The 12,596-nt window shown below is 38.6% G+C and overlaps 1 protein-coding gene across 1 annotated transcript; it reads right to left on the bottom strand.

The window, feature by feature from the left end:
- Nucleotides 1–399: 399 nt before the first annotated feature.
- ufm1 (ubiquitin-fold modifier 1) lies at nt 400–10,547 on the bottom strand. Its single transcript, XM_068331517.1, has 6 exons — nt 10,489–10,547; nt 10,329–10,385; nt 6,878–6,935; nt 5,025–5,064; nt 3,547–3,579; nt 400–1,502 (listed from the first exon to the last, which is right to left on the bottom strand). Coding segments are annotated over exons 1-6 (264 nt in total). The 5' UTR covers nt 10,491–10,547; the 3' UTR covers nt 400–1,428.
- Nucleotides 10,548–12,596: the final 2,049 nt, after the last annotated feature.

Here is a 12,596-nt window from a genome sequence, read left to right as displayed (position 1 = left end):
ACCAGGCACAAACCTATTCAATTTTTTTAACCCAATTTACTGAAGTGTTTTCCCATTTCAGAAGAAAATTTCTGTTTAATGTACTCAGAAGTAACTTGAGAAATAAATGAGAAATTCAATTTCAGCTCCCATCATCTGACTGCATCCTAATGGACAGTGAGATGCAATAGTGTGCTTTCTTTCGTGTATTACGACATGCACACACCATTATTCCCTATTCTTTTTTTTTAAATATAGTCTGCATTTTAGTTTTAGAGGTTGGGAACCCATTAAGAAACAAGTTATCCAGACCTTTAAAATGAAAATAATTAGTGTGGCGGTGATTAGAACCCACTTTCCCAGTAAGAGAAATTATAAAGGCCAGTTATGGAGAAAGAACTGGTCGATCTATTTGTCAGAATTTCATTTATTTTGGTGAGAATAAACTACAGACTGAAAACAAAGGTGCATTTCAATCCACAGATCCCGCAGAAAACTGAAGTCAAATGCTTCACTTCAGTTTCTTCTGTATTAACCGCTGGGACATCGGCTGAACTCTGTGCATTTTAATCACAGCTCTATGAACACCTACTTTATCCAAGCCTACCAGTGCAACAAGTTACGATACTATGTTATCTCATTGCGTCACGCAATAGCATAGTGTGTGGCTTGAAATTCAGAAACACTATAAACTAGTGTCAAAATGTAACCTGACAGAGGGCAGCAAAGATCCACTTCCCTGCATGTTGGTCAGAATGCTCTTATCTGGAAGCGTGTATTTATGGAAGAAGCCGGCCCTGGACACACGTTCAGTACTGACCCATGATGCAAGTTTATTTACCTGCTGCTTTCAATGACCTACACTACATGTCGACAGTCACATCATACAAACATGGTTCTAAATATAAATATAAAAAATGTGGTTTGCTATGAACATATTCACGTTGCTAACGAAGGCAAAAGTAAACATCCAAAATTGGGACGTGTTGTTAGTCATACTGATAGTTTATTGTTGTTTACAAAGATACAAAAACTATAACTGTTGACTAATTTGGTTAAATAAAATATTTCCCAGGATGCAGCTTGCTGGGTTTGTGTACATTAATTACTCAGAACCTCTGGGTAGTCTCCATGTCACTCCCATCATTTGATGCAACTACAGTCACAGGATGGGGAAAAAAAAGCCTGGCAATGGAGGAGCAGGGAGCATTTGAGTTTGTATACATATTGTCATCAATTTTAAATATATATATGTATATAGATGTGTGTGTGTGTGTGTGTGTGTGTGTGTGTGTGTGTGTGTGTGTGTTTGTGTGTATTTATATCTATAAAAATGATCTTATGTGAGTCACAGTCAGTTGTGAGCCTGTAATATAAATATGACAAACACAGAGGTGTTTCCTGCTTCTGCTGGGTGAACCATTATGCGATCGACGACGAAAGGCAGCATCAGTCTCTTTGTCCTCCTACCCGGTCTCTTGGAATGATGCGAAGCTCTGAGCCATGTTTTAGAAACACGTTCCCTGCAAAACCAGAACAGCATAAAAGAAAAGCTCACAGTTCACGATCTGCCTTTTTGAGCGATTTCGCTGTCTGTGAAGCTGAAATACTGCAAACAACTTGTCAAATAAGGAGCTTTGGGTGAAACCTGGACTGACCTCTTAAGTCTTAGACAGAAGTGTGAATAAATAAATAAATAAATACTGGCAACTGCATAATTTTGTCAGTATAGCTATAAGCTATTAGAATAAGCCATAATGTGAAGAAAAAATCAAATTAAAAACATTTGTTTACAAGACAGCAGACAAGTTGAGGGACTACTTTTGTATTCCCTCATTAAAACACTGAAGGATTACAGATTTTGCTAATTAGATTACACTATAATACCTAATTTTACACCCATTTGTCGAATTGCAGCAACATGTTTTTAAAAAGCAGGTGGATTTTAGCAAGGACGGACATCTCAGTAGAAATATTTATCATTATGGCACCATAAAAAAACAACAAATCCATTCATTTATTTGCTCATTGAGTCAGCAATCATGCTGAGACCAAGTATGTATAACTCATCCCTGGATCATTCGTTTGAGCGCACTGCAGAGTTTGATATTGGCCTCGGAAAGACGTATGAAGAAAGGGCAGATTGTAAAATTACATCATATCAACTTCCAGCATATACCCGACGCTGTGAACATGAGGCAGAGTTGCTGCAGTGGGTGAAAAAAGACAGTTTGATAGAGGTGTCTGAACTGAGGCTATTCTTGGAAGCACACAGCACAAAACGTTACACAGATAAAAAAGCTGCTGTCAATGCCCACCAAGCTTTCCTCTCTTAGAAAAAACACACAAAAAAAAGAAGCCGATCTAGCCTTGGGTCAAAGCAGACATCACCTCATCCTTCTCTATGCAGAAAGCCCAGTCATCTGTTACCAGTCTGAGTACAGGATGAGGATTTGCATAAGGAAGAGGTGGGCTGCATATTCCAAAAGACGGACCTCGGGGAAACATGAGTGGGGCTGATACAGAGAAAAAGTGATTCACCTGGGTTCAGCAGTAATGTAGGAATCTAGGGTCGAGTGAATTCTGACTCAACAGCTCCGTGCATCTAGTTTGCCTCTAGTCAGAGATCTTTTTTTTTTTTTTTAGTTTAATGCAACATTAAAGGCATGCCTTTCAGGATCCTGCATCTGTATTCATGAGTCAGTTGACACCATTTCTGTCTGAATATGTACGAGGCCAGTTCCAGTTCCACTGGGATGTGGGATAATGGTCCTGGACTCACTGAGATAGCAGGATCGGGCAACGGTAAGAATGTGAGGGATCTTAGGGACAAATTATATTCTTAGCTTTATATTCTACATCCACACCTAAACACAAATCGCTTTATTTCAGCCTCAGATTGATTTAAATACTGACACGGTGACCTCTGAACGTTAAATTGAAATGGGTTTGCATCAACATACCCAAAAATGGAGTGACCTTGATTTTGGTTACATTCATTTTTGATTCTGGAACAGAGAGACTGCAGATACTTTGAGGTGCAGTTTTCAAAAATGGGGGCTGAGTAAAAACCCTCCTGGTTATATTCACTTTTGCCTATCATAGCCTATTTCCTCTGTGTTTATAACATTATTCATCGTCATAACTTCAGTTAACCCAACTGTTCAAACCTGAGGTCACATGAAGTCCATCTTTTCAAATTCAACCAAATTGCTGCCTACTTTGTGGAACCATCCATAGAAGCCACTGTTTGAGGGGATGTTTTTGAATAAATCTTTTGGTCAATAAAAGCAATGCCATCAGTGTATTCAAAGTGCAATATGAAACATGATTTATTCACATTTTGTATTAATGCCTTCAGTTACTATTGCTTTGATGAAAGCACGCTGACAAGAGGCAAAGTGCTTCAAAAGAAGCTGTGAGGTTTGTTGTCAGGCATCTAAGACGAATTTGAATGGAAGCGAAAACATGTTACACAATCAGCAGTGGCTGCTGTGAAGGTGTGAGAAGGTCAGAAAAATGAAACGAGAAGCTCTGGAGGGATTATGAAACAAAATAAAATCTCACCGGCTGTCTGGGCAGGGTTGATTCCTATTCCATCTGTAAGGACAGCAAAGAAGCAACGTTACTATTGTGAGTCCAAAAGGTCATTGTGCAAAGTGCATGGCTCAGAAATGAAAACATGTAACCCCAACAGGCTTTGTGGGATAAGAGGAGCTCACGTGTTGAATTTTGGACATATAAAACTAAAACTGTTTGTTCTTGCTGCAATGTTTTCCAGCTCTGTGCTATCACAACAACACTCATATGTCCGATACCCTGAGAGCCCTGTAAATGTCATCTTTTTATGATTCCTGGCAGTAGGTGAGAAAACACATTAGGCACACTGCTTGTGAAAGTCCTCCTAATTTCCCAACCCTGTCACTGCAGAGCAGAAGTAAACAAAAGCATCATCAGCTTTTGTGTGGGAATGAACAGTTTAATTGTCAGGAAACAATGACTGATCCAAGATTCTCTCAGCCACAAGCTAATTTGTTCTAGTGATTCTGGTAACTGTGGTTACAAGTGTTCAGCATGACAATGGTAAATATTACAGGCTATTTCAGACGTGCAGCTCATGCTAATAAACCTGTAATTTAAAGCTCAAGTTGTGCTGTTCAACTGCAGTCTGAAGCAATAATAACCCCTAATAACATTTCTGTTGTATGTTGGCTCTAATTAGATAACATTCTTATCTGTTATGTGAAAATAAAACTTTGTGTCGATTTTCCACTCATTTTCTGATGGACCTGGGGGCAGAGATAAGTCACATCGGTATTTGTGTGATACCTGCTGGTAGACGATAAAGAGGCAGAATTAGTCACAGAAACAGAGTCCTGTGGGCTGATGGGGAAAACTGCTTTACCCTCAGGAAGTTTAAAGTGATACAAACACAGTTTTCCATTTCGACATGGTGCTCGTGTAACACTGTGGATAATACCTCCTATCTCTGTTCTGAGACTGTATTACAGGAATTTAATGAATAACAATTTAAGAAACAGGAAGACAAGAAGGTACTGGAATGTAAAGGACAGTTCTCATATCTCTATTTTTCAAGACGGGAATATAGAATATAGGGGGCATGAAGAATTTTTCTTCAGTTTATTTCTTATCCAAATTCTATATAATTGGACGAGTTTTAACAGTATTAGCATAGCATTAAATGCGATATTGAGCAGATCCCTTTGAGTTTTAGTTGTAATATGGTACAAACATGCACCGTAAAAAGGAAGATGACAGTAATTTGTAGGTTTGCTGGTACAGCTTTCATTGATCATTAAAATGTTTCATTATCCGACTTGACAGCATTCTATTCATCAGTTTTGCTTGTAGCAGCTCTTTGAGGAGCTTTTGAAACAGTTTCTTAACATCTCTGTCAAAACACACGACAGGAATAAGACTCTCTAAAGCGTGATCCCTCTTAATGACTGGTAAACATGTCCTCTTGACATACAGTTTGCTAAGGAGACTAAGAGGGAAGATCATTCACTTTCTTCCAGACTCACCGTTTGTTATAATTGCGCTGGTTGCTGGTGGCACTTTGAACTGTCAAAGACAATGAAGCAGAGACAGATGATCATTCTCAAACCCTCATTTTTGAAATCAAAATCAAAGTTACCATTCTAACATCGGAAATTGCAATTAAAACAACGCTAGGTTACTTTGTAAATAATCAAGAATAATTTGCAACTCCACTTGACCAGAGAATAAATAAGTCATCAAAAAAGAAAGATTCATCCACTCGGAGATTCACTGATTTTTTTCAGGCGGTAACTTTAATACAGAAAATGAAATCATAAATCCTCAGAAACAAAAGAAAGAGAACTTTTTGGAAAATCCTTTTTTCTCATCTTGTGTCTGGTGAATTTCATGCTTGAAATACACACACGGGTTTGTGTTTTCACATACATTCTGTAAGCATCTATGCAAACACACACACACACACACGGACTAACAGTTAGGAGAGAGCCTGAGGGAAAGATAGCCACGCTTAAATTTGTGTAAAAAAATCATTCAGTATAGTCACAATACGTGTCCTACTTCAGGGTTCAACTGAGGAGGATGGGGGGATTGCAGGGATTTGCAGTGAAAGGGTTGAGGGGGCCGTCTGCCAGCGGGGTGATAAGGTTAGCAAAGCGGGGCTACAGCCAGGTAGCATGAGCGAGCCTGCATAAAATCCAGTATAGATCACGACTGAGTGAGCATTGTTTCATGTAGCATAAAATTGGTAGCTAAATGTTTACAAAGAATTGTGATAAAGTATGAATCCAAATTCCACTATTTCACTGATTTTGAATTGATGGTTGTAAAATTATGTTGTGATTTTCCCTCCCGTCGACACAGCATCCAGTATCATTCATCTGCAGCCGCCACTGCTGACTGCAGACGAAAACTGACACTGATCACTCTTGACTCCAAAAATCCATTTCAAATGGGAGGCATTTTCAAAATACAAGTATTCTCAGAGTGATTCTTTTCCATTTCAAACAATGCTCTCTTTTAATAAATGACAGACACTGAGTCGGCTTACTATCTCCACTGGCTTGATCTACACAAAGCACAAGGCAGCACATCAGCAACTCTAGTCCTCCTGTCAGACGAGGGCAGTCACAGCACTACCGCATTTATTAACACAGCTGCATTGATCAACATACAAGCACTAAGGTGAACAGGTGACCATTGATCTCTTTATACAAACATCTGTGATTTGGTGTGCTTTAAGTCTACAAAACTTTACATGCAAAAGTGCACCAGTAAAATAGTTTTTAACTCCGTCATGGGGGGTTGGAGCAGGTTGTGTGATAGATGCAATTTGTGTTTAAAGGTTTTGGATTAATTTTAGTTACATTTTGTAGAAAATATGGGTCCAGAGGAGGAGAACATTTTGAGGCTCGAACAGAAGATTTGTGTTTTTAGGTTTATTATTATTCTTTCTATCTTCCAACCCTCCGTGCCTCTGATTGACTTAGTGTGACGGTAATGGTTCCATGCAGTTGACTTTCTGTCAGTGAGACGCTAAGTGAGAAACGATGGCCAATCCGAGGCAGAGACGGGAGAGAAATCACCTTTGATCCGTTGTCTCTTGTTGTGAAGGTATGTCATCGACAAAGATTTATTTCTACAGTTGAATAAGTTGTGAGTCTTAGCATGACCACTATTCACAATTTAAGTAAAGTATGCAAAACTTTAAAGGACAAACTGTAAATGAACTATAAATTACACATGCACCCTATACTTGCATGCATCTGGAGGACATTGTGGAGTGCAGTCCCAAATGATGATATTGGACTGGGGAATTTTTTTCTTAAATCTCATTCCCTGTTAGTGACCACATATTTTTAGAGCAGCGTGAGCTTACCTCTTCAGCTGCAAACTTCAAAACTGCTGTGAATGGTGTGCTCTCTGGGACACTTAGTCTGTAACAAATAATACGAGACACGATTATGCCCAGTCTAGTTCATTCCCCACAATTACGGTACATTTCAAATTAAAAGCAGGAAAACCACACAGATATTTTCCTATCACCTTCTGACCTCAAGTTTGATTCATGAGTGCTGAGACTGTTTGAAGTTTAAACATTGAGCTAAACAGACCCAGAAGTACAATTCTGCATCTGACCTTTCATGCTGACTTTTATGGAGGGAACAGAAGGAACAAAACATAGAACATTACTTAAGATGGAGTTATTTCTGTCAGGGGAAACCAAAGTGGAGTCACAGAAAAACTCCGGTGGGGGGTAAAACACACAGACAAGATCCCTCAGCATTATGAGTTTGATGCTCTGTAAACCACAAACGTTTATAATGTCACCTTATCAGCTTCATTAATTTATAGAAGTATGTGCTTAATCTGACACCAGTGCCATGTACAGTATGAGTCTCAAATAGTTTGGTATAAGAGCAATGGAAGACTGAGAGAGTTGTGAAATGATCAAAAACAACTGAATGGACCATTCTACAGGTGAAAGGTTTCAGTGGTAACAGACTGAGATGAAATAATCAATTCTTCAAAACCTGAGACATCTACAAGTAAAGTTGGGGAGAGGTTTAACTCTTTCCAAAAGTCTGCATGAGCAAAACTGTGCAAAAGTTTAAGAATAAGATTTCTGACTGTGTAACTGAAAACAATGACATTTATTTTATCATCACTCATGTTATCAAAAAGGAAAAATGGGAGTAAGGATGAAAAATATATTGACTGGTCAACACCTTTGATCCCTGTTAAAAGGGTCATATTTTCTGGTCTCTACTTAATATACATATATAGTGGTCCTTCCTTACTTTCTAACCCTACCAACTCCTAGAAATTAGAAAACAAACAGGTCCTGCATCGACTGTATATCCCACAAACTCGTGAAATTGGCCTGAAACAAGTTAATTAGAATGAGATACCACAGTGACGTAACAACGGGAGAGATTGACAGGAGTGACTGACATAGCTCCACCTCGTCTGAGCGAGAACACCGGGGAGAGGGTGTGTTAATCCCGAGGTGAACTTTGTTGTGTCTGGAGGTAGCAGTGAAGAAGAAGATGGAGAAACAGACTTTACTGCCCCATGGGGAAATGGTCTTTTCACTCTTGTTATATTTTTTAAACATGCATATACAGTAATCCTTCCCTTATTTGTGCTTGAAGATGCACAGCTTCATTACAGTGTGGAATTTTAGGAGGTAGTCACCTGATACTGTACTTGCATGGTATTGGCTGACTGCATCCGTGTGTGTGCTGCGTTACGAGACTCACAGAACGCAGCGCACTTACGTGTATTAAAGAAACACTTTTCTTTAATACAAAAGTGTTTCAAACAGTCTATAAGAGTGTAAAAAAAGGTAATACAGATAGGTGGTTTAATATCAGTATGACAGTGACACACAGTGCAACAGCAAGCATTCGAGCCTCACCTCAGATAGGACTACCAATTAATCAAAACAAGATTTAAATATGTTCGAACTTCAGATCAGGAACTAACCCGCCCTGTTTTTTGCAAGTGGTCCTGGAACGCATTAACCGCAAGTAACGAAGGGTTGTGTTAATGTGTCTGTGTACAATCCCCAAAAACAAACACACACACACCAGCGTGCCTGTAAACATGCAATTTAAATACAGAGGGAGGCAGAGCGACGGGCAGCTACTTCGAGATATGCCCTAATGAGTAGCTTGTAGATGGGTGGTGCCTTGCTCAGGGGCACCCCAGCAGTCTCAACAGGTGAAATAACAACTCCCACTGGCAGCTCACAGGCCAAATATTTGGCCAACTAGGGTCTCGAACCGGCAACTTCTTGTCCCCAGCCCAAGACTTAGTGGACTGATCTACTGCCGCCCTGCATGGCAATGTTGTGACTCAGAGTTAGACACACAAGTTGCTCAGTTGTTGGATGTACAAATTAACAGTCCCAGACAAAGAATAAAAAAAGAGACTGTGTCGTGTTTCATTTTTACCGACATCGTGCTGGCTGTTTCCTGCAAGTTTCTCACTCCCAACTCTTCAACACTGTCATAAGTATTGTCATAAGTATAATACTACACTGGAACACTGGAAACTTCCTTGCTCCATCTACAAATGCTCACTCAGACTCTACCATACAAACTACACACCATATTAGAACAGCATTCAGAAAATACTCATTCTCTGGGCCTGAGCTCACCTTCGATGGACTGACACAATGTGGAGAAGAATCCTGATGTCTGATAAGCCCAAATAATATTCCGAATAATATTTGCAAATCATGATTTTACGTTCTTCAGACTAAAGAGGTACAGAACCCTTTAGATTTCTACCACCACATATGGGGCATGTTAGGGCCCATGGCAGTCTTATGCAGGCTTGGAAACAAAAAATTCAGACAGCCAGATGTTATTTTCAGGGATATTCTTGCTTACTCCATAAACCAACATTAATCCACATTCTCCACCTTACAAGAGTGTGGCTTCAGAGTGAACGAGTCCAATACCAGACCGGCTTGTCAGTAGACTGGATGGAACCTTAAATCTGGTGTCTGTGTGTTGTATTCAATCATATTTAGGTAAAAATGGTTTGCAAAACCATATGTTTTACAACATAATGATAAAAATAAGCTGCATAGAGTGACAATGTACTGAAGTTCAGTCTGCCTTAATTAATAAAGTCAATCATTTAACATCATAATAATCTCTGGGTCCATATTAAGCCTTTAAGAGCGTTAAGACTATGTTGGACCTCATCAGACACTTAGGACTCATCGGTAAACACTTACAGCTGGATGAGTCTGCATACATTTCATATTTTGCAGAAACTTATTCGAAATAGCTCATGTAAGAGTGACGTGGAAACTTTAAGTCAGGAATTTCATTTCAGAAAAAAAGGACACATATTGTTTACAGCAGCTGAAGTTCAACAAATGTTTGGATGATTTAATGAGGATGACAAAGTAGATTTAGGAGGAAAACCAAGTCTGATACAGATTAAACATCAGTCACACACACACACACACACACACACACACACACACACACACACACACACACACACACACACACACACACACTTCTGTGTTCGTAGCATATGTTAACGTTTGGTCATGCCTGTGATTGCTTTAGTTCCTGCTTCTTCTGGCTGCTCTTAATAGAGAATTATCACAATGAAGCTAAATTGTTTGAACTGTTTAAGCTTTTCTTTCTTTAATCATCTAACGATAACAATATCAGCTCTAAACAACATTTAAAACATCGAAATAGATGCTGAGTTCGCCGTGATTTAAAACACTGAATAAAAAATGAATGCAGGTGAATATGTTGGTGATGCTCTGAATGCTGAGCTGTCATTATACTCACACTTTGAATGGCAGCCGGGGGTCCGACGTCAGAGTGATTTTAAACGTTACTTTAGACCTATTGGGGGGAACAAACACGTCGTTATCAGCATGTCGATGTTGTTTAGTGAACACCAGCTGTGTTAAGGGAAAAAAACACAGAACAGGGGCAAGAATCTCACATTTTAGAGCGAGAAAACTCCGTCTGCGATCTGTTTACTCACACCCGGAAGTCTGAAGGACCCTTACGTACACGTCATTCATGTGGCTCGATAGTTCTTTTCTTTTTTTTTTTACTCAAATTGACTATTTTCTGTTTTCTCTAATGTTTCATAGTGTTTTTGTAAATTATTATCTTTTTACTACAAATAATTCTGATGTTAAAAATAGGTATTTTCGCTAAAAAAACTAACAGGCATTCACATCAGACGTCCAATATTTACCGTAAGTGACACAAAAGAGACGCACTCATCATAACATTTTCTTCAGCGCGTTATTCTAACAATCCTGCGCATCCGTGGGTATGCTGTAACCCTGCATGTGCTGCGTGTCTGACTATTTGAGTGATAAAATGTACAATGCAGCTATGAAATCAAAGCATTTTCCAGACGTGCCGTATTAATAACGACCCTATCTTTCGAACACATCCCAGTGCACATTTACTGTATATATACAATACATATACAGTACATAATTACACAAAAATAAAATAATGCTTCGTCAAAGACATCATATCCGTTTTTGGTGTAAATCCACATTTTGCCAAAGCAGCAACACAGGCATCCCATGGATAATCAAAATTTGATAACCTTCCGATTGTTTTTGTTGTTATTCTGTCCCTGCACCACTGCTAACCTGAAAATGTAATATGGACAAAGTGGGGCTGTGTCAGTATACACAGAAATGGCAGACCAATATGCTCTGGAAACCAGTTTAAAAAGTTTATATTTTCAGGCACTTGTATCACTGTCTTCATGTGTACAAAAGGCCACCTCATAACATAAGTTTACTCTTTTATTCAAAACCATTGTCTAGTAAAAGGACCCTCTGTGTGGCTCCATTCTGTGTCAGGGCTGTACAAATGTCTAGAAAGAAAATCAGCCAACCTCCTCCTAGTGCCTCTCTTCACATGGAGACAGGTGAGGGAACCCCTCGACTCAGCTTTGATAAATTTGTTACACACATGAAATTTGCACATTATGTTTTTAAAGACATATAATGAGAGAGAGAAAGAGAGTGAGATACTGAAATCAGTAGTCGTTCTTCCTTCAAAAAAAAATATGAGTGAGGCATAAGATTTGATGAGGTTAGAAAAAGATCAAATGATGACAGCTTTTAAATAGCATAAAATGATTTTGTCATGTAGCAAAAGAGAAATATATCTATCAAATCTCCTCTGCAATTTAAGGTGAGGTACTAGGTCTAGTCAGTGAAAATATCAAAAGCAAACAAGACCCCTTGCATTTTTTTATTTTATGTTAAGTTGGCACAAAAATAGGGCCTTAATTCAACATATTCAGGACACAGTTGAACATTTTAATTAAGTAGTCAGATTGAAGTTCTTGCCTCATCTCACTCTCCTTGATCATAAAGAGAATTGCATAACAAGGATAAGGTTCCACATGCAGAAACAGATTTTTTAGACTGTCTGAATACAGTACATCATTGTAGTATAGAAAAAATATCTCCTCTGAAGCAGAAACGATAAATAAAAAAAATAAAAAAAAGCATGACAGGTCTCCAATATCTTCTAACAGGAGGCCTGACAGTGCATTCAAAATGCAAATACAATGAATGCATTCAGTGCATTGAGCAGCCGTGAATGAAAAGGCAAGGGCTTTTCATACAACCAACGCAGGTCCCATGTGTAGGGAAAAGAAAAATGCTAATTACCCATATAAGAACAATAATTATTGTAATGCTAATACTGATCCTTACACAAATAAGCATGTGCACACACATGAAAACTAAGCTTACAATACAAGAAGGTTTTTGTTGTTTTTGTTGTTTTTTTTAAATAGAAATAATCAGTTTTCTTGTTGTTCTTGTTCTTCTGAATAAGGCTTTGACATATTGGGCCAAGTAAAAGAACCAAAGCTAAGTTTCGTTGGTAAGTAGTATGATTTTATTTAGTGTTACTGTACTACTATTCAAATGATGCAAAAACAGACTCTCAATCCATGTAAGGCATTATGTTGCAACAAATACTCCAAGTGACTTTTGAGTAGTTTGATTTGTGTGTGTTGTTTGAATGAATCAACGATTTGTGTGTGTGTGTGTGTGTGTGTGT

The sequence above is a fragment of the Antennarius striatus genome, chromosome 13 (assembly GCF_040054535.1).
Source record: "Antennarius striatus isolate MH-2024 chromosome 13, ASM4005453v1, whole genome shotgun sequence".
NCBI classification, from domain to species: Eukaryota; Metazoa; Chordata; class Actinopteri; order Lophiiformes; family Antennariidae; genus Antennarius; species Antennarius striatus.
The sequence above is the reverse complement of the archived record's forward strand: the minus strand, read 5'-3'. Positions and strand labels throughout refer to the sequence as shown.